The 22,348-nt window shown below is 44.2% G+C and overlaps 6 protein-coding genes and 2 non-coding genes across 8 annotated transcripts in view; 2 read left to right on the forward strand and 6 right to left on the reverse strand.

The window, feature by feature from the left end:
- Pmar_PMAR008424 (conserved hypothetical protein) overlaps nucleotides 1-1,559 on the reverse strand; it is a gene marked incomplete at both ends in the record, with an annotated part of 3,177 nt that extends 1,618 nt beyond the window's left edge. The window contains 2 exons of the mRNA XM_002765776.1: nucleotides 216-297; nucleotides 1,531-1,559. Of these exons, the coding sequence (XP_002765822.1) occupies nucleotides 216-297; nucleotides 1,531-1,559 (111 nt within the window). The remainder of the gene's footprint in view (nucleotides 1-215; nucleotides 298-1,530) is intronic.
- Pmar_PMAR008423 lies at nucleotides 965-1,036 on the forward strand. The gene has a single exon. It is a non-coding gene; the product is annotated as a tRNA-Ala (tRNA).
- Nucleotides 1,560-2,095: 536 nt separating the features above from the next.
- Pmar_PMAR008425 (Leucine aminopeptidase, putative) lies at nucleotides 2,096-4,093 on the reverse strand (the record flags this gene model as incomplete). Its single annotated transcript, XM_002765777.1, has 4 exons — nucleotides 2,096-2,293; nucleotides 2,342-2,787; nucleotides 2,853-3,795; nucleotides 4,070-4,093. The coding sequence occupies 4 exons, from the start codon at nucleotides 4,091-4,093 to the stop codon at nucleotides 2,096-2,098; spliced, it is 1,611 nt and encodes a 536-aa protein (XP_002765823.1).
- A 302-nt stretch (nucleotides 4,094-4,395) lies between these two features.
- Pmar_PMAR008426 (hypothetical protein) lies at nucleotides 4,396-6,984 on the reverse strand (the record flags this gene model as incomplete). Its single annotated transcript, XM_002765778.1, has 4 exons — nucleotides 4,396-4,404; nucleotides 5,394-5,507; nucleotides 6,081-6,193; nucleotides 6,882-6,984. The coding sequence occupies 4 exons, from the start codon at nucleotides 6,982-6,984 to the stop codon at nucleotides 4,396-4,398; spliced, it is 339 nt and encodes a 112-aa protein (XP_002765824.1).
- Nucleotides 6,985-8,219: 1,235 nt separating this feature from the next.
- Pmar_PMAR008427 (hypothetical protein) lies at nucleotides 8,220-10,854 on the reverse strand (the record flags this gene model as incomplete). The annotated part of the gene is made up of 5 exons (XM_002765779.1): nucleotides 8,220-8,370; nucleotides 8,855-8,991; nucleotides 9,388-9,449; nucleotides 9,969-10,058; nucleotides 10,824-10,854. The coding sequence occupies 5 exons, from the start codon at nucleotides 10,852-10,854 to the stop codon at nucleotides 8,220-8,222; spliced, it is 471 nt and encodes a 156-aa protein (XP_002765825.1).
- A 1,061-nt stretch (nucleotides 10,855-11,915) lies between these two features.
- Nucleotides 11,916-15,458, reverse strand: Pmar_PMAR008428 (hypothetical protein; the record flags this gene model as incomplete). Its single annotated transcript, XM_002765780.1, has 9 exons — nucleotides 15,368-15,458; nucleotides 14,935-14,976; nucleotides 14,740-14,885; nucleotides 14,592-14,687; nucleotides 14,446-14,547; nucleotides 13,755-13,950; nucleotides 12,965-13,034; nucleotides 12,713-12,836; nucleotides 11,916-11,951 (listed from the first exon to the last, which is right to left on the reverse strand). The coding sequence occupies exons 1-9, from the start codon at nucleotides 15,450-15,452 to the stop codon at nucleotides 11,916-11,918; spliced, it is 897 nt and encodes a 298-aa protein (XP_002765826.1). The 5' UTR covers nucleotides 15,453-15,458.
- Nucleotides 15,459-15,577: 119 nt separating this feature from the next.
- On the reverse strand, nucleotides 15,578-21,265 carry Pmar_PMAR008429 (phytoene dehydrogenase, putative; the record flags this gene model as incomplete). Its single annotated transcript, XM_002765781.1, has 17 exons — nucleotides 15,578-15,610; nucleotides 15,658-15,730; nucleotides 15,802-15,926; nucleotides 16,994-17,129; nucleotides 17,442-17,503; nucleotides 17,565-17,702; nucleotides 17,918-18,053; nucleotides 18,169-18,278; nucleotides 18,483-18,623; nucleotides 18,861-18,992; nucleotides 19,041-19,135; nucleotides 19,191-19,264; nucleotides 19,310-19,393; nucleotides 20,782-20,863; nucleotides 20,904-20,983; nucleotides 21,032-21,105; nucleotides 21,148-21,265. Coding segments are annotated over 17 exons (1,693 nt in total), but the record flags the coding sequence as incomplete, so codon positions are not given.
- Nucleotides 21,266-22,048: 783 nt separating this feature from the next.
- Nucleotides 22,049-22,121, forward strand: Pmar_PMAR008430. Its single transcript has one exon. It is a non-coding gene; the product is annotated as a tRNA-Met (tRNA).
- Nucleotides 22,122-22,348: the final 227 nt, after the last annotated feature.

The following is a 22,348-nucleotide window of genomic DNA, read 5'->3' on the forward strand; positions in this document are numbered from 1 at the left end:
GAGTGCAAAGAAGTGAACAAAACCTCTTTTTTATGAACTTTATTCACAATTTTTCTTCAAGAGCGCGGAATTGAAATTTTCACTGATGCAGACTGTCTTCGCTGTGTTAAATGGTACGGTGCATATACAGACGACGGATGACGACACAACATCCCTCCAGAAAGTGGGTCAAACGAAACCAGTATGCCTAAAGGCACTGCCCTATTTGGCCTTACCTCTTCCGAGGTGAAGTCCTCAGCGGACTGTTGTGATTCCGTGGTCAGTTGATGCCCTATTCTTTTCACTTCAAGGCGTGCGCTGACGGCGAAAATATCTTCCCGTTTCACTTGTGATGTTCTTCTCTATAACATCAAGTTTCGGAGATGTGAAAGGTTCCTCCGATGGCATCAATAGTTGCCACTTCCAGCAGTTTACGTACCATTGTTCCGCCCGTCTCTTTGCGGGCTCTGTTTATTTGTTTCACTGGTTAAGGCTGCTGTTGATTAACGGCACTTGTGGCTCGTATAATCTGCCATGTCAAACGTGTATAATCCAGTTTCCACTCAAAAAAAACTTTCAGCAGCTTGAGGAGCGACACTGGAAGATGCCCCTTTAAAACGAGATCGCCGCCACCTAAGCAGTGAGCACTAGAGGGTAAAAATGATCACTGTTCACTGAAGCACCCTTAGATGCTAATCTTCCCCATACGAAGTTTGGCCAGCTGCTCACAGATTCGTCTAAACATTCTATAGGGCAAAGTTGAAACTGTCCAGTGATCCATCACGACCACTCGCGAAGTCCGCGGATACAGTGTCAAGATCGTAAACCTGCAACTGCGTAGAAAATCAATGCAGCCGTACTAGAAGCAAGGTGTGTGGATCTCTTGGAGGCCACTCCCCTGCTCCTGGCACGGAGGGTGCCGTGACTGATGATGAGAACAACGAGACACGAAAAGCCAACGAGATGGATGAGACATATACTATAAGGGCGTGTGGTGTAGTGGTATCACGTCTGCTTTGCATGCAGAAGGCCCCGGGTTCGAACCCCGGCACGTCCAGTCTTATAGGCTTAGGAACATCAACTCTAACAGTGTTGTTAGTGAGCGTTACTTACAGTATTGTTACACTATCCTTCCTCTCACTCAGCGGAAGGCTATTACAGTGTGGATTTGATTGAGCAAGTGATGGTTCCAGGGGTTATGACTCCATGGCGAGCGATGCTAAGTCATTGTTCGAGTCACTCGCACTGGTTTCCCCCCTCATTCATCGTAATATCTCAATGGAATGATGTATTGCATGCCTTACAGTGATTTTACTTTGCGCCAACTGGCATCTCCTTCTATATTCCCTCAATCAAACGTCTATTACAGTGTCCACACTGTAATAACTTCTGCTCCACCGTAACTACCCAGGCTTCTGGATTCAACCAGTTCACTACCCAGTCTCAGCATTGCATTCAATTCCAGCAAACTTCTACTTAACAACCCATTACGGTCGTCTGTAAAACCCAGCAGGTGCCCGTTGCCTAACTCCCAGACCATCAACTACTCACAATGCTATCTTCTCAACGGGCCGAGTCATTGCTAGGATTAGTATTATACCACATATATCATCATGAACATTACGGTATCATAGCATATTCGAAAATATCATCATTTAAGATTAACTATCGAGTTATCGTATACGGCGACAGTGTCGCATTAACCTTAACTCGAGGACATTCGAATACTCTGTTTCGGTTGTTCTCCAGTTGTGGCGGATAGAGACGACTTCGTTCGTGAAAATACACGTAATGTCGCGCGGTTCATTGCTTTGGCGAGAAGGATGTAACTGTACCATATTCTTCTCTCTTTTCCATTCGGTTGAATGGTTGAGGACCGTAAAAAACCTTAACTCTGACTTATATGCGATCCCTACACCTATACTTGCGCTGAAGTACTCCCACACGACGACTCCGACGACCTCTACCACGGAAAGTCTCCACACGAACAGACAGTTTATATCGTCTCTAGGCCTTCTTCGGCCCTACGGCTCTGCGACGCCAAGTTCCGTAGTTGTTGTTCGTTGTTACTGCAGTTCAATCTCATCCAACAACCATTCATACAGAAACGTTGCCATTACTCATCGAAAACACCAAGCATATCAGCAACAAGGGCCACGCCATACCCACTAGCGCGACCCTCTTTCCACGTAACAGGGAATGCCATATCGATATGCAAAAACGACGGCACGCTTCTTCCCTCGCAAGCCGCTCTAAGGTTCTCATACACAAACCAACCCGCTGCTGACACCGGCGCGTCCGTCCTCGTTTTCACCTGAGAGCAAAAAATTCTCTTCCGAGAATTTTCCAAATCCCATCCTACTGAGTTCGTGAGATCAGCAACTTCGCTTTTGAATTGATCTTTGTGTAGTTCCGGACAGAAAATGAGCGGATGAACTAAATCTCCCGTCCTCCTCCCCGAAACCACCGCCCTCTTTTCCAACTCCTCATCGTTGGAGGCAATCGCCGCATGCAGATGGCCCGTAGCATACCCCGACGCGCCCGTGAGAGTTGCCATATCAATAACAACCTCTGGATTCAAATGCCTAGCAGCATAGGCTACCCCATCAGCGAGTAGGAGCCTTCCTTCAGCATCAGTGTTGTTGATCTCCACGCTGAGACCAGAATACATCGAAATGACGTCATCAACTCTATAGGAAAAAGGCCCGACGGCATTCTCAGCGAGGCACTCGACGAGATGCAAAGGCTTGCCGTTATTTCCATTACATTCAACCGCAGAAATGAACGCTCCCAGTAAACCAGCAGCACCTAAACAGTCAAGTAGGGAGAGCAGCAGACCACCACACTAACGACCCAGGTTCAAACCCCATTACCTCCCATATCCGTTTTCATTCCCCGCATATTCTCAGAGCTCTTCAGTGAAAGTCCGCCCGAATCAAAGGTCACTCCCTTCCCCACCAACACCGTACTCGAGTCACCTTCTTTCGCTCCCTCGGGATACCACGAAAGTCTCAACAGCACCGGCGGGCTCTCCGCAGACCCCTTTCCCACGTTCCAAATTCCCCCAAATTTTTTCTCGCCAAGTTGCTTGCCCTCGATCATTTCACATCTAACATCGTGCCCAGACCTCTTCAGCTCACACGCTATCTTCTCACACACCGATGCAAACGAAATTGGATTTACACAGTTCGGAGGCAAATCCACCAAAGCGGCCGCACTCCTAATATTCTCCCCCACAACTGCAATTTTTTCCCTCATCCCAGTGGGAATTTCACCACACATTTTACTCCACAACGTTGTACTGATCTTCCCACTCGTCCCCCCATACAAAGGAGCCGCTCGCGCTACTGCCAGGCCACACGCGATCAAATCCTCCTCTTTTTCAGCGACCGCAAATACCCTTGTCGTTCCCCCACCGCACATACTACCATTCTCGCCCAACATTTTCGTCACTTTATCCGCTCTCGCCGAGTTCGTAAACCTCGAAAATTCCTCGGGAACTTTCAGCACTACAACTTTAGTAAATTCTCCATCACCACTACGGGGCTCCAGTGACACCGTACTCGTCAGAGGAGTGCCTTTCCCCCTATCCTGAGCCGCAATAAACCTCTCGAGATGAGATTTCACCATAGTAGGGGCGACCGGCAAGAACCCCTTCAAAGCGCCCATTTGGCCCACCACACATGCCGTGTCAACCTCCCCAGAAGTGTCACCACCAAACTCAATTTTCTTGCGACTACCAAACACAACGTCGTTAATTTTCGCGATTTCTCGCGAGTAGTCCACAGACCCTCGAAACTTTGCTCCTTCGTTAATCTACATCAACAAAAAAATATAATTTTTTTTCTTTCCCGGAGACCAGTGCTGCAAAATTATATGTTCGTTCTTCTAATAAGGGTAGAAATGTGCAGAAAACTTTGCAATTTTCCCAAAATTTCCTCACATTTTCCATTTTGTCACCAAAACACGTACATGACCATACTGCCTGAACTATACGAAATTCACCAATATTTTATTTCCCCCCCCCCAAAACTGCACGAATAGCCGCTATCAAAACCTCCTCAAAACCCCCACCCTTCCTCAATACTACCGCGACTGCCGCCAGAGACGCCATCGTGCGTTGAAGTAGAAGAACTGGAGATCTCCGCAACACCGCGATGCTCATTTAAACACAAGAGTGAAACGATCAAACTTTTAATACCGTAAATCCGTCACATCCTAAGAAAGAGTACGCCGACCAAAATTCATCCAACTACGTCGTTCACATTGTAGACAACAACTCCATTTCTGGTAACACAATGTGCGGACTGCCTGTTCCGCATGATTTTCCGAAGGGGACAGTTCCAAGCTCAACAACGGTAATTGGAATCTATCTATATAGTTGAACTGCGTAACAGTATTTCGAATGCCGGTGCTTCAAAGAGCCTATGTTATATGTAAATAATAGAGCTACACTATGAATACTAACATACGTAAAACATAATATTTTATCAATCCACTAGTTATATTTTTGGAGTTTCACCTTAGTGACATGGTAAACACTAGTGAGAACACATTTTACGACTACTACAAGCCGCAAATATCGCGTTTTTCACCGAGTTTTACGCCACTTCACGTAAAACGGGTGATTTAACTCCATTATACTGTTTCTAGCTAACAACAACATGCCCTTTCCCTACACTTATAATCATAAGTTGACAACACGCAGCACACAATGCCTTCTACATACGACAACAACGCTTCACACGCGACAAAGTGCATACCAGTTTCAAGTGAATTCATCAATATTATAATATTCAACTCTCACACAGAATTCTCCCAAGTTCCTCAGAATTCAACCATGTACATATTTCCCCAAACTACCACGAGAATCCAAACATCATATCCCGATTGTATGCACTAAACTCAAAATCACAACTCCTCAACTACATATTCATCACAACTGTCATCATGCCACATTCAATGTCCACCCCCAGCAGCAACAGTATTTCCCTCGTCTTCCCCCCAACTCCACGGTTTTCCCGTACCTATCCGAAAACCCTTTTTCTAAATATTAAACATTGGGTTTTCATACTCTGTGAAAAAAAACCCGATATTCGTGAAATATGGGTTTCTTTACTGTTTTGTCATATCACTAGGGTGAAACTCCATTATCATACATAAATATATAGTAACAATCATCTTGATATACATTAGACTTTCACCCTAGTGATATGAAAAACACTAGTGAAAAATATATTTCACGACCACTGCATATCACCGCGAATATCGCCTTCGTCACAGAGTATCACGCCACTCCACGTAAAACGGGTGATTAAACTCCATTATAAATATGATTTCCCAACAACAACAACAACAACAACAACAACAACAACAACCCCGACTTCCCCAATACTACAGTTTTGAATCACCACCAGAATATACTCCGTATTAGCAACAGCGATAATCTCCGTCCCCTCCTTAGTCCTCATCCTGAAGTTAGTCAACTCCGAGTCGTTGCCACCTCCCACATAAGCAATGGCCGCCATCTGAGGGGAAAATTCCAATTTTTCCCCTCGGAAAAATCCAGAAATTTAATTTTTCACCGAGAAAACTCCAACAAAATTCAGAGAAAATCATAAGCTATGTTGAAGTTAAATGTTATATGCATAACCGTTGTAAATAACAAGGAGCGATAAATTCACTCCGCAGAAAACCGCGCGATTTTTTCCCGCCAAAGTCGCCAACAGATGCATCGATGGTCTCCCAACCTCATATGTATATAATTTCATTCATACAAAAATCGCAAAAAAATATCAACATATTACCATTAAAAAGGAATAATGAAAAATCATAAGAGTAAAAATCATTCTTACACATACCACTCCACGTTCACAAACCCAGCTAGAAGTATTCATAAAATTCACCACCGATTCTTTTCACTCGACAAATACCAACATCGAAGTTATTTTCGCATATATACAATTCTCGAATGAAAATCTCAACAAGGCCATAACCAAAACTGTTATCGCGCTTAGAATTCTACCGATAAAAAACCCGTTGAAAAAAAAACTATCATTGCATCTACAATTTATTTTAAGAATACACTCTTCCTCACTTACCCCAGCTGCCCTAGGAGGCCCCGACTGTAGCAAATCTCGCATGCAATCTTTCGCCTTTATATAGAACTCAGAAATCAGCTGCGCATACATCACCGCTTTCTCATAGGGCATTCCTGAATCAATGTCGGAATATATATACCTTCGTTTCTTCAGCTGAGCTCAGGGGTTTCATCACTGTATTATGAAAATTTACACGCAATTTAGAGTAGAAGTGTCGACATGTAAATGTGGAAAAAATGTAAGTTATTCTCCGAAATCAATCAGAATCGACCCGAAACTATATCGCAAAAACGAAATCAATATTGCTATGAACATGTGATGTGATAAAAGTAGCCGCTTAAACTGTGATAGCGACAACTTGTTCACTATCATTAATCCCGGAATACTCACAATAAATGGCATTTCAAACTTATCGAAAAATAACAATAACTCTCCCAGAATCTCCATTAGTAATTATGTCATAATAAAGTATATACTAATCTAGGACTCACCCGTTTTACGCGTAATACTCTGCGAAAAACGCGATATTTGCGGTATGCAGCAGTCGCAAAATCTGTTTTTCACCAATGTTCTCCATATCACTAGGGTGAAACTCCATCATTACGATAACATGAAAAGAACATAAAATATACAAATAACTCCTCAAAACTTTCATACCGAATCTGACTGGAAGTCTTCAAAATTCAATATAATCTCACCCACCGCACACCAGAACAGTGAAAATTACGAAATCAGTCCCACCCAAATTTCCTCCGTGAAGTCACCGCGTACATTTTTCAACACCCCTTCCCCCTCTACTACGCTCATGTTGCTTAACCGGAATCCCGTCCGAATTGAGCACTACATAGCCGATAACTGTAGGGTCATCAGCAATCTGGTGGATGAGAGTGTCAACGTCAGACATGATGAAAAAACTTCCAACTGCAATTTTCCCATACCCCTACTCAGTGTGAGAGAAATATATGATCGCTTTGCTCAGCCGAGCTCAGGAGTTTACATGTGAATTCAAGTCCGATATTCAGAAACCAATCCGAATTCCACAAAATTTCCTCAGGAGTTTCATATTGACACCGACACATAAAGTTGACCATGTGCACAATTCTCCCGTCATTCACCGCTATTATAACATCAACAATCAAAACTCAGTCCACTACAACGACTATTCGACGCTAAAAAGGTTGACAACATTTACATAATTACAAAATTACAAGTGAATAAATATTATAAACTTCTCCACAAATATTCCCCACTTTAAATGTGAGAAAAATGCCACTAGAAAAGACCGAAAATTCTACCCGAGAAAACCAAAACCTCTTCAACAACTCCTACTACATAACCGCGATTGCGAATCTCCTGCCAAAAACCATTACAACGCCCAAAAGCACTCGGCAAAACATATTTCCGAAACTGTCAAGTAAATGAGTAATTACCACCAGTGTGAAAGTCCGAATTCTCCACAAGTGATCGTTCTTCGAGAAAATCAATTTCCCCCATCCAGGAGAAACCACCATAAATCACTATTGACAAAGTAGCTATAACTCCATTGTAAAAATACATTGGAGTTTCACCCGTTTCGCGTGAAGTGGCGTATTATTCGGTGAAAAACGCGATATTCGCGGTGATATGCAGTAGTCGTGAAATGTGTTTTTGTCATATCACGGTCGTGAAACTCCATCATTCTACCACGAAATCACCCGCCTTCCGAACACAACGCTCTCAAGCAGAGAAATGCTAATGTACCATATTTCCCCCATAATTCGCGTCAACTTCCATGCACATCCCTCCCTTCCTAATTATAACCTCCTCCTCCTCCTCCTCTTTTTCCTCCTCTCCAAACGTGTCAATTCTCTACGCCATTTTAACACCAAAAACTTCAACACCTACCTTTGAAACAGTAACAATGCGTTTAGCTCTGCAACAAAATCGTGGGAAAAATAAATTAAAACACTAAAAAAACAAAAAATCACCTGCAACAAAAATTAGTAAAAATACTTCAAAATCTACTACCCTAAAAACACATTTCTACCACAAAATCACCCGCCTTCCCAACACAACAACACCGCTTATAGAAATGCTAATGTACCGTTTTTTCTTTCATAATTCGCGTCAACTTCCATGCACATCCCTCCCCCTTCCTAATTATAACCTCCTCCTTTTCCTCTTCCTGCTCTCCAGTCTTATAAATTCTCTGCAGCATTTCACCAGCGTTGTCAATATGAACGGCCCTTTGCACTCGTTATGCAAAGCCAACACGACTACGTCCAAATCCTCGTCATCTCCCAGGGAGCCTCTGAGAGGCAAACAGTGTGGGAAATATGCGCATACTCGATATCAAAATTTCAATGAAATTTTCCTAACAAAAAATAATTTTTATAGGGTTTTTGTACACTCCTACCGAATTTGTATGCGAGGAATTCCGCATTGGAGAAAAATACATTTCGAATCATACCAGACAAATCAGCCCGTATCACGTAAAACACATCACATGTTCTGCACCTTATTTTTCAACCTACGCAAAATTAAAAGTGTTTTTCACATTACAGATAGTAAACTCGATAGCGCGTCATCTCCCAAACTCTCATCAGAGAACAAGTCTTGGAAAAATATATATTCCCTTTCCTCAGCTGAGCTCAGGAAATTCCTCGCTAATTACATACAAATTCGAGTAGAAGTGTACAGAAACCAACGGTAATTTTCCAAAATTTCCCCAGAATTTTCATATTATCACCAACACATGTAGTTGACGTGTATACTTTCCCACTCTCCGTTACTACTCTCCTTCCTCGTAATCAAGACTGTCTTTTAAATTCACACTTTCTCCGACACCAGCGCCGACATCAGCAGGGCGAACCTCACCTTTCGATGGAGAATCAACTATGGGCATTCTCCACGACGACCAATCTAGTGCAACCTGAAAATGAGCACATTACGTGAAGTGGCGTAATACTCTGTGAAAAACGAGATACTCGCGGTGATATGCAGTAGTCGTGAAATATATTTTCATATCATCAATAAGGTGTATACCATAATTTAATCTACACATTATGAATGAATAAATAGATAATGAACTATAACATATAACAATATTCAATATTAAGAGCGCGTTGTGAAAAAGGAGAATGTAATATTCCGTATCACTAGGGCGAAGCTCCAATAATACATACTTATTTTTCAAATCTCCCCTATTACCACTTCATTGACATCAACTTTTCCCGCTCGGTATTTCCCATATTCCTCCATCCTTACCGGACCTTCCTCAGGAATGCATCTACGTTGTATTGGGGCCAACCAAAACACGTCAACTTACCGTGACTGAGCTGAAATCGTCGCTGGTGGCGACATCTTGCCGAACATCAACTCTGGAGAAGCCTGAGACCAGTGTGGAAAAGTATGCATATGATCAACTCCATGTGTTGCTAGAAATATTCAAGTTCTGAACAAAATTGTATAAGTGTGATACCAGTGTAGGAACATATGCACACTATCAACAACATACAATATAAAAATCCAGAAAATTTTGGAGAAATTTCCGTTAGTTTTTTTTGTCTTTTCGAGGTCGTATATGTTTACATCCATAAAATATGCTGCGAGTGTTGGCAATAATATGAAAATTCTGTAAAAATTTTGGGAACTATTTCTTACTTTCTGCACACATGTATATACTCCTATCCGAGCTGAGGATAGCAAACATATATTCCAACACTCTCTGAGGCAACCTTCCCATTCAATGTGGTGAGAAAATAAGCACACAGTCAACCACATGTGAAAATTCTGGGGGAACTTCAGAAAATCCTTATTGCTTTCTCTACACCTCTCCCCCGATTCACAAGTAAATTTTTATCACTAGTGAGAAAATTCATATATTCACTCAACAACTCGAAAACCCACCTGTACTCCACTTGGAGAAGTTGCCGGACTTGAATGAATCGACCCCCGAGTTGATCGCGGTAAAGATGGCACTGGTGATGGACAACAATTCTGAAAATTCAACAATTTCAATTTGTACTGTAATGATATATTGGAGTTTCACCCTAGTGATATGAAAAACACTAGTGAGAAAACATATTTCACGACTACTGCATATCACCGCGAATATCCGCGTTTTAATGGAGTTTTACACCATTTCACGTAAAGCGGGTGATTTAACTCCAATATATGCGCTCTAACTAAGCAATTGCATCTTTTCATGCTCAGCCAAGTATCGCTTATTAGAATATGTGTTGTTACTTGTCCTCATACAGACTACCTTGTATTTCCCATTTGAAAATAAAATACCAAAATCTTCCCAACTCACCCGATTCTTCCACTCAGGAAGCGAGTACACCGTTTTCCTTATAATTCTCATCACAGCTTCCTCAATCGTGTCCAACCGTACCACTCCACCCCGAAATTCTCCTAAATTCATGTAATGCAGTTTCACCCTTTCTAAATGAGGTGGAGTTTCACGACCGTGATATGGAAAACACAAGTGAAAAATATATTTCACGACTACTGCATATCACCGCGAATATCGCGTTTTTTCACCGAGTTTCACGCCACTTCACGTAAAACGGGTGATTTAACTCGAGTGAAAACCCCGATATTCGCGATATGTTTTCACTAGTGTTTTTCATTGAAAAAGCTCTGTGAAAATATATCTCACGAATACGAAACATTCCTACAAGTTTATTTTTTTGCATTGAAAATTTTTCATCAATTTTACGAGTTTTTTTTCATATCACGGTTGAATCACACAACCATTACTACTCTTCCTATATTCCTTTCCAGTACCCATATAAACCAACAACAGCGCCTGTAACTCTTCCAGTGACACAAGACCACACGCAGTGAAGTCCCTCAAAATTGCTCTTCTGTGGAGGCAATGTCGCAAGCCGTTTGGCTGGACCTATTCTGCATCATACCGCGCGTGCAAACCAATCTTGAGGAAAAATATCCCCCAATTTTTTTATAATTTCACCAACACTCAATTCACTATAACATTCAGCTGTGCTTATATTGTTCCCTTTCCTCAGCTGAGCTCAGCCAAGTTTCCTCACTAACTATACGAGTTTATAAACGGGTTCAAGGACCACCAACAATTTCCCAAACTGCCAAACACATGTACAATACATACCAAATTGATATGCAAATGTTGAAGTTCCTATTCCGAGATTAATGATAGTGAACAACTTGTCGCTATCATACTTTCACACCGTTATTTTCATCACATCACATGTTCATAGCAATAGTTTCAGATCGACTCTCATAAACTCAGGAGAATATCCGAGCACCCTCCGAATAGGCCAGCCTATCCGTGCACGCGTGCACATGCTATCGATCATGGATGCCTTTGATATTATCGATCTCGTTTCTAGCCTAAATTTTACGATGATCAATTTCGTTCAAGAGGTTCACCTTCATATAAGGGATCATAAAGCACTTAGATTTACATTCTTTGACACTCTGCGAACATTAACGCACATTTTTTCACATCAACATTGCATCAACTTCCCACCAACACATGCAGTTGACCATGCGGAAACCCTCCCCATTATAACCTCAGATTCATTCAAATCCGCCTCCAAAATCGCCTCTGCCAACGTCGTCGCCACTTCCTCCACTGAGTAACTCTCCTTACTGACCTTACTACCAGGCACCGGAAACTCCGGTACATTGTAGGGCACATCCTCCGTTCTCTACCATAAACCCATCAAATCACAACCACCCCAACAACAACAACAACTCACTTCAACAAATTGGGTTCTCGTCATCACTATAGGTAGTCTATGCATTTTCGTGCACTCCCTCAGTGCCTTAGCCGTGGGGACCACAATACAAGTAAACACTTCCTGTTTATCACTCAGTGCTAACCCCGCTGGCCACAAGTCCAACCTCGAGAAGAGTCATATCACTATACAGAACTACATGTGTTGATAACAATATGAAAATTTCCCAAAAAATTTTCTCGGTTTTTTTACACTTCTACCAAGTGGTGCGTGAATTTTCATGATGAACTCCTGAGCTCAGCTGTGGAAACCAAACACATACTCCAACATCACAAAGTTGCTACTACCCCAATTTCTACAATTCCAATCTACAAAAAAAACAAATAAAAGTGACAGTTTGGGAAACTATGCATATACTCAACTACATATGTTAGTGACAATCTGAAATTTCGAGGGAATTTCGTAAAATTTTCCTTGGTTTCTACCCTAGAAGCTCTAGAAACTGACCAGAGCTGCATTTCCCCCACGTCTACAAATCAGTATGGAATTTGTAAGAACACCAAGGATATCCGAATACATATTCCAACTACTCTACCTCAAAAATCTACCACTTTCACATTCAACACTGTTTAATTTTGTGGTGCGTCACAAATCAGAGAGGCTCTCTTTTCTATACATAACAAAATAAATATCCTACAAACTAAAAAGTCTGGAAATCTTACAATAGATCTTAGAGAGTTTCCTCACCAACTGCGCAAAATCAACCTAAAATTTTCATGCTATTCTTGCCAACTATGTGCATATTTTTCCATACTCACTCGTCAATCCGCTCCCTAAACACGCGCTCGCTGATTCCTCCCCCGTTCGAAAGTCTCCCACTTTTTTCCTGAGCCCAAAACATCGCTTCTCCCCCCAGCGCGAACCCACCCAAATAAACTTGTCATATAAGGTGCCGAAGTCGACTTCATTTTCCTCTCTTGCGCTCCACCACTCCTCTACGTGCTCAACGAGTCGTCTCAAATTATTCTCCACACGGCGTTTATCGTAATACCTGTGAATTCACCTCAATGGAGTTAAATCGCGCTCATATGCAGTGTTTTTCATATCACTAGGGTTTCATTTTCCCAGTGCCCAACGGTAATATGTCACACACCCATTCCCGCCCTTTCCCACAACTACCCCACAGTAGAATAGCTCCCTTCCAACACAGGGGCGAGGATATGTCGAGTCAGTCGGTTGCCTCTCCCACCTGAATTGAAAATCACCTACACCCATTTCACAACGGCAACTACATGTGGCAGTGACAATATGAAAATTTTGGTAAAACTTTCTGTACATTTCTACCCAAATTCGTATGTTAATTCCTACAATTAGTGAGGAAACTCTGCTGAGCTCAGCAGCTGAGGAAAGTGAGCATATATTCCTACTCCAATGACAGAAACACACTAGTGAAAAATATATTTCACGACTACTGCATATCGCCTCTTTCACCGAGTTTTACGCCACTTCACGTAAAACGGGTGATTTAGCTCCATTATTCACAACTCTCAATCCTATACACGGGTAATCAATGTTACGCCCACTCTAACACTAATCTAAAGGCATCGTATGGTAGTTGTAATTTCACCAACTCCCTTCTTGAGGTCTTCGTGACGAAGGAGCGAAGCTCACTTAGTCCACGTCTATCGATCAATAGAATTTTACATAGGTCCCCGGTTCGATCCCCGGGTAGGACATTTCTCTGTCATTAAAGTTTTTCGTGCATATCTCTCCGAGCTGTTCGCATAATCGAGTATTCCGACTTTCCCAAAAACCTCCGCATATAGGGGAGTCGTTTGACCTATCTGATAGCCTCTTGTGCTTCTTAGTTAAGCCAGAATAATTCTGCACGCACGCACAACGCGAAAGTGCCTGTTGTTGCGGTATATGCTCCGCAATTTCCACACCGTTACTAAACCCCGACTACTACCTGGAGCCAACTTTTCCAAAGCCGCTCGTATGCCAGCCGGAACACTTAGGCTCTCATCAAGCCACTCATCGTTTGAACTCAACAACCTGTCGCTTCTCCTCTGCCACAAATGAGCTCCCGACTGAGCCGCCGTAGCAGGAGTAGTAGATATAAATGATGATGATGGGAACTGGATAGGGCCACTCGTCTTAAGAGACTACAAAGGGAAGACTTAACCCCGACATTCCCAAAATTTTCATATTCTCATCAACACATGTATATTCCACACTGTTTTCTCTAAGCTGATGGCATTGTTAGTAGTGGGGAAAAACTACCTTCATGATAGAAGTTCTTTTTACAGTCATTTCAGGAGGCAAATTTATCTCTCGCGTGGTGGTGATACGGTTAAAGTCGGTGTCTGGTCGGCGGCTATTGGCAACTTTTTTGCGCTGCATTGCGTCATCGTGTCTCCACTTTTATTATAGATTCTTAGGCTAGAGGTAGTCTTCCCCACTACTACCAATGCCATCAATCAGATACGCACATGATCAACTATATGTGGTGGCAACCATATGAAAATTTGAGAAAATTCTATAAATCTGGTCTGTGTACACTTCTACCCGAATTCTATAGTAATTATAGTATAATTAGTGAGAAAACTCCCGAATTCAACTGAGGGAAGCGAACATTTTTACTACTAAACGACTACTACCTGATCCAACGCTGGCATCTTCATGTGATAACTACGCACTGGCCTATACATAATCGGACCACAGGTACTAGGTACAGCTACCGGGGGTTGAACCGGAGTCACCTAGTTACCAACACACACTTCTACCACTACACCAACAATACTACCAGCGTTCTAAACCCAACTGCGGGAGTGTTATACGCTAGACTAGGCGTTGTCAACGGTGCTCTATACCGCTCCACCGGCATCACAGTTCGAGGCGCCTGAAGATCCTCATCATAATATAAGAAAATCTAATTCGTTCTCTCCCCTCACTGGAAGTCTCGGTGACACTATAGGGCTCCTCGGCAACTGTCTATTCACAACCACCGGAGATCTGAGCTGCACTGCATAACCCTCCTTAATAGGGTTCAATTGAGTCCTTGTATACAACGGCTGCGTCAAAGGTCGGACCGTAAAATCTGATAGAAAAACCGTGAAAACAACTCAACTACCTTTTCCAATGCTTACAATTCACTTCCGTTTCCGCTCGGCGAGTGGGCATCGTCGGACCTGCACAACACCAATATTCTCTAATCTTTGCCCGCCAAGGACCCTATCATGACCAGCGCTCAACGACGATCTCGACAACTATCCCACTACACTTGACGAACATACCAAAATTCGACGATAACTATGCAGGGTCTTATCAATTTGATATTATCAAAGCCTGATGCGTAGTTAAACAGATCGTCAGACTCCGAAGCTCGCAGCCTCACACGAACTATCATCAAACACAAACGATGAATCAAGCAACGACACAATATGTGGTCGTTAAAAGGCATCCAATATCTCTACTACGCCGAACTTAAGTAGTCCAAAATTCAGGCAGGTTACCGTAAATTCCAAAACAGATCATAAAGCAAGTTTCTAGAATATCAGTACCAACCTTCCTACAACTCACCCATCATTTGGTGTCCATGCGATTTCACCGTCACAGTTCGATACGATGGGAGCACCGGAGAGGCCGAGCCGCCATAAATAGTCATTGCTGGTAGTAAAATAATCACCCTCTGCTCAAAGACAAATTGCGCCTTTGATTTAGCGCTCGCCCAAAAATTCGGCTCAACAAATGGAAACAGGTCGCGGAAACACCAACACATGAAATTTATAGTTACTTTGCCTTTTTCGCCAAGTCCCATAGTATCTGATGGAAAATAAAACAAATGTCGCGCGCCACAAAATTACCCCTACCAGTTGCGCTGCATTCTTCCCCGGAGTGCCCATCACTCCTCCGCCAGGATGAGCTCCAGCTCCGCAAAGATACCTATCAAAACATAATCGACGAGGAAAAAACTCCGAAAATGTCGATTTTTCACGCACGATTGTAGGGCTTACAGTCCATCCAGCGGAGTCCTGGCGTTCGGACGAGTGTATCCTAGCTGATGCAACATCAACGCACCATGAAAGATATTTCCCTTATGGAGACCGAACTCATGCTCGAGTGTGAGTGGAGTTATAACCTGTCAAAGAACGGCGCACGTACTACGCTTTTTCTACACTAAATTTATACCAGATACCCAGTTTATTCATGGTCCTCGGGTGAAAGTAAGTTCCAATAACATATTTAGTTCACTGAGGACCCGTAAAGGCTTCCAGTGTACCAGTAAAAACGATTATATTTTTCCCTAGACCTCCGTGACATGTCACGAAAACAAACACTGATAAATGCGAGACTATTACACTACATGAACAGTACATATCGTATTATTATGAGTCTTCGACTATCATCAGTTGGCAACGTGTCAGCAATACTCGCGCACATGCGCCCCCGGCTGGACCAAGAAGATGATGGCGATACTCTGTTGATGAGGAAGCCACTTTCTGATAGCGTGGACGCGACTGATACTTGATTGACGTCTTGCCTCTGATGCGCTATCATATCCTTGGCGAGTACAGTGTACGGCATCAATACCGAGGACATCCAGCCTTCCTACTGCTGCATTTGCTATCCCTTCCGGACGGTATCGTCTTGTTTCGTCACTGATAATACAGTAGAGCTACTCGCCAATATCATCAAAAACGCGCTTAAAGATTACCTCGGCCATTACGTTCACTACACAGTTTGGGATCTGCGAGCATGTATAGATAGCGTTACGTGAGCCGGTTAGCTAGTCTTCATAATGCTACTCTACCAAGTAAGCTTATGAGGCATGAGCTCCCACAAAGAAGTTCTGGCCCGCAGAGTCAGCTGCATGAGAGTGACCTCGAAAGACTTTATTGTGGAATGGGCAAGAAGTAAGGGCCCTCCAAACGGTTCCGATGTGGATGAGCTTCTTGTGAAGAAATAAGCTCATCGTGTTTGGGGATGACACATCTCACCCTAATTTTCCAGAGAGTCACTTTGCGAGTTCAGCTCACCCTACTCTACCTCACAAGAGCGCATGGCCAGCCACGCCACTAGCCAAGTAGGCTACTAGGACCGCAATAGTAGCATGTCTTCACATGACCAACAGTGATGGTGATATTGGTCATTCATCGGTGATGGTTCCTCATCTAAGATCATGCGATTTCATCCCGTAAACCTTACATCTTTATGAAGCACCGAGTTGGCAAAATTAGGATCATACTCGTGAATCACACCGAAAACCCTCTCGACGAAACGCTCCACGAAGCCCGGATCGGCCCAAGAGCCATGGTTGGGATTTACATCGTAAGGAGCGTATCTAAGATACAACGAAATTCGTCGAACAAATCCGACACACTCTATTCGCAAAACTCGCAAAGACACGAAACTTCAACATCAAAAAGCATTTTTCGTTGCCAATGATGCACGTGAACGATGGTAACAGCCACCGAATGCTTCACTAATGAGTCCGTCACTGATTCGAGTAGGCACCCTCAGAACTACTGCTTGCTGTAATATCTACACGGCATATATAATTCCCATGCGCACTGTTGAGAAAACCTCTCAGCCGTCATTGGAAGAGTATAGCCCATCAAGACGAACATTTCCTTAGAAAATGTCACCAACTTACTGCACGAAAAGCTGGCAAATATGATGACCAGAATTGTACGGTACCAGACTCGGATCCAACACCTATGCACATTATCGCGCCGACCAACCGTCGTTGACGGCCAACAGCAGTCCCGCTACTCACACTAGGCAGAGTCATCTCTACGACAGGTCTCATTGCTGGCAAACCCGATCGTGCCTCTTGGGCGGCGACTTCTATCTGACTGAGGGATGTCTCGAAATGGACGGTCCCTTGAAGATGCTCAGGATCAACTCCTGGTATCTAACAGGCGCACATTCACATCCTCATCAGGAAATACCAATTGCTGGAATCCATCACATGAAGATTTCTCGCAATAAAATGGATTTCAGGACGCCACGACACCGACTTCGAGCAAAGCTTTACCCGCATAGAACAGATTGAAGAGCATTTCACTATGAATCAGTGAGTCCCGAGTTGGCTTCTAACGTGGATCGAACCAACCGAGTCACGCCGACCTGGGGGAGTCTGTCAATGGCACAATTGATTTTCATAGCCCCACAAGAGTAATCAGTGAATCGTATCTGGGTAGTAAATCTATCGCCGAGACTCTTCGGCCGGTCCGAATCTGTCAAAGGCAGCAACTCCAGGAACCTGACAAGAACATCACCCTGAATACGCATGGACCATCCAGTGGACTCGCTTCTGGTCACCAGAATAGCATATGACCAGAAGTCGGCCGAAAGAATAGAGTCTTTTGCTCTCTTACGTATGCCATGGAGTCGCGTTAGATACCACACACATCTTCGCTCGCAGTTGGGTGCCGTCAATCATCTCCACACCAGTCGCTCGACTTCCATCATGGGTAATACGTTTCACCTAAGAGGCTACCAGATGAGTGTGTTTAGAACACGGTTGAAGTCTATATTCTTATCAGCGCGAAATCGCCATATTCATGGAAATTGAACAAAATTTGTTCGATTGTGAGATTTAATCTCCAAGTTCTGACTTTTCACTATCACGGTGATTACATGAGACTCTCAGTTTATCCAACGACATTCTTAGAATGCATATTTGACCCACCTGAGCATCCGTCATTATGACAGCTCCAGCTTGCATCGCGCGTTCGGCAATAGCGCTGGATATTCTACCCATGCCTCCCTCAACATATGCCCACACTCCTTGGCGGCCGTTTACGTTCCCCATCACATGATGGAGAAGAACCTATGAGCGTATAGGTTCAAACACGCCACGAAGACTTTGTGATTCAGACTGTTCTCATATAGTGATCATACTGTTTGGTACGAGCTCGACTACTTCTCAAGGCTATAGAAGCAGTCGAGCTCGTACTGTAGTATCGCTATAATATAGCACAGGACATAAACTCCACGCCATATGTCGCCACAGCTCTACTTCTACCATGTCGACCTCACGTGGAGTACTTTCGAGCGAAAAACTTACATACGCACTCCCGCAATCAGCTGGGCTCGCCATGCTTCCTATAACGGCATCCGTCGCCAACGTTGCCTTTAGAACATCCGTCTCAAACCACCTATCTAAGATCTGAGACGCTGGTCCTGTAAATAACTCGTACTGAACAGAGGAGAGAGTGCATTATAGGATATCGACATTTTTTACTACCAAATCTGGTATAGCATCGCTGTGTTTTGTCAGCCTCTTCACGGTCTTCATTATCCGCAAAGAATGGTTGACAAACTCTCGTACAGTCTTCGTGTCTGAGAGATCAGTCGACTGAGTCGACACTTCGAGGAATGCCGAGGGAGAGCATACCCGATGGCCGCATCGGAGGTCCCTGCATTAGCGGCTCTAACACTTCACGCATCTCATTGAGCAACTGCTCGTATCTAAGGGCGCTTCGCAAGATTCATTAAAGCCAGCCCACAACTTACAATGGAAAAACATGTGCGTCTCTTTGTGAAAACTCCGCGATACTTTCTATAGTCTTCTTCTGGTCACCCCACATTAATAGCGGTCTAAAGCCAACTAGATGATCCAATTAGGATCAACTTATTCTAGGCAGACCCGTTGAACAGTCAGGCTATACTCTCGCCGCCCCACTGGGAAGTTCGCAGCAACCCATAAATACTGCGCAACATATAATACTGCGTGCAGCGGAGAACAACAATGCAACTGCCGATGCACTTTCAGTGCATCTCCTCTTTGAAAGCTGTAATTCTCACCAACATAACGTCAACTCTCGAAAAAGCTCGACAATCTAACAGGTTGCTACTCGACGTGTGACTCCTATCAAGTCTGGCTGGTCAATATGTTAGTCTCAATAGCCGCCGTCGACGGCCCGCCAAGCATGATTGGATGCAGCATATAGCCGATATCCCCCGAGTGTTCTTGAGCTGCCGGCATCACGACTCTCCCGAACTGACTCGAGAAGGAGAGTAGTTCCTTCCTCCTTTGATTGGACCGCTTGAAGAGAACATAGAAGTTCTGAGTAGCGCCTTCGGAATTCGGCGAAAGGGAGAGATAGCCGGACATCGGCTGATTGATTGATAAGACCTCGCACGGACCTCACTGACGTCTAAGCGCCGCTCAGTTAACGGAATGTCGGACAATGAAGGAATCCCTGTTTCATATTCGCTAATTCGTCAAATACCTCCTGAAGCATCTATCATGGTTGAGCATCCGTCAGAGGTCCAGCTGAGCGCACAGCTGAGCGCATATTTAGGCTCGCGGCATCACGCTGGTACAGTTTGCTGATAGCATCGGCCTCAGTTCGAACATGCTGGCACGATGTGATTGCGTGTGGCACGGATTAACTGTGTGGCACGGATTAACTGGTGACATAACAGCGAGCCGGGATACCCAGCTATTGTACATCCTCAGTGAGGATTCCTCACTTCGAATGGGATGTAGAATGGCTGGTTGTACATGAACTTGCGCTCATAGGACACTGTGAACGAGTGGTAGACCCTACTAACGAGCCGCCCAAGCCAATCGGAGCAGATTGCGCTTGGCCTCAAGCTTCACCCTGCAGCTACGTCTTGTACTATAAGATGTAGCTAGTCTTGTAATAAGACACACCAAGTTCACTGAGGACTATGGGATTTGCTCTCGCTCATTGAAATGACCAATCAAAGTACACCATTTCTGATGTGGCGGGCCGCCCGTCAGCGAGCCGGTAACGTAAGATCAGTCTCACTGTCACCACATCGTATGAGCATTTCCGATCGAAGTTGGAACGAGGGAGATTTACCATGGAAGTTTCGTATCATTTTCATTTAAATTTTCCTGAGCTCACGACCTAACATACACTGGATGTTATTGCCATCAGAATATAACCCAGGCTATTATCAGTGAGGAACAAAGGTTCAAATCAGCCTCCAGGGTGGCCCTGTGTGTGACTCACCTTCCTCTGTAAATAGGATGGCTCATAGGCGTAGGCGTTATCGATCCAGGCTCCCTCAAGAGGTATTTGAACCCGCCGGTCCCTATCGAATCCATAAAAGTCACAGCGGCTGCTGACGGTACATTCTCTGGTGAGATCTAGATCCCTGATTATCTCGGGATTGAGAAGTCCAGCTAGGTAGCTGCATCGACTGTATTTATATCTGAACCGGGGTGGCTGAGATCCTACCAGTAGAACGCGAACCTCACACCCTGGAAAAAGCTCTTCCGTGACCGCAGCACCTCCAACGATGTGTCGTCTCTCCAAAACGAGTACATCATAGCCCTACGCAAGAGCACATGACGACAGCCATCTCATAATGCTTACCTCCTTTGCTAAATACGCAGCAGTAATCAGACCGTTGTGACCGCCACCGATTACTATAATATCGTATTCCTTCTCTACGAACACTGGAGTCCGTATTCGAGGCGCTGCGTACTTTGATCTGAATCGGGAAGCCCCTCCTCCATTGAAGCCTGTTACCGTGCCCACTTCATTCGCGCATCATGCATCTCAGGCGTTAAAGTGGCCGTCTCATAGTTCGGAGGTAAGTCGCTCATCTGGGCAAATGTGTACCTACATAACTTCAAGAGAACTCATCGGCGATCTCGAACACTCACGTTTGTGGAAAGGGAGGTCTACTTGGACCCAAGGGACGAACATCGCGCCAGAGCAATGGTTCAGTCGAGGCCTCTACCAATCCGTCCGAGGCACTCGGTAACGAAGACCATCTAAGAAAACGAGTACACTGCCTTCAATGTGTGTAGAAGTCGATAATCAGACAAGTGTCATCATGCTGAGAGTTAGTCTCAGAGCACTACATTCGTACCGGGAATGCGAGTCGTCGCAATAAATAATCTACAGGGTATTCAATGAGTGGAACCGATAAAAGTTTTTTGTGGTGTTTACGTCGAAGAGACAATAAAATTACGAAACAGATGACCCTTCCCGTTGAGAAAGTTCGTGATGGCTCTCTGCCAGCACTGAGAAGGAGCGACCATCTATCTCGAAGGGTGCCTACTTCGGCAAAGAATCTTCAACATCCTCAACTCGGTCGTCATAAAAGATATGCATGGTAGGGAGGTATTCGACATCGACGTCCCCATCTGTGGGCAATGTGAACATGCCCAACGTATTGATCGCCCCTCCAGCGATATACTCAGAGCATTCGCCACAGTAACTGATCAACATGTAGCCTCGTGTATCAAAATGACTACAAAAATTAAGAGCGGCTTTGGCGCAGTAGGTAGCGCGTAGGTCTCATAATCCTAAGGTCGCGAGTTCGATCCTCGCAGGCCGCATTTTCCAACTACATTCGACTATTCAGACCATTTTCTGGATAGACTTCCTTCATCGGGCCTTCGAAAGTCACTTGCTCTGGTCGAAAACCAGCAGTCGGCAAACTCTTAGCGGACGTCGCGGCTCGACAAAGACTGAGACACACAGCATCAGACAACTCTCGATCCTCGGCCCCAAGAAGTTCTCTGCGAGAATCGACGTTGAAAAACCCTCACAGCTGTGTGGGTAC

This window comes from Perkinsus marinus (genome assembly GCF_000006405.1).
Source record: "Perkinsus marinus ATCC 50983 genomic scaffold scf_1104296974734, whole genome shotgun sequence".
NCBI lineage: Eukaryota > Perkinsozoa > Perkinsida > Perkinsidae > Perkinsus > Perkinsus marinus.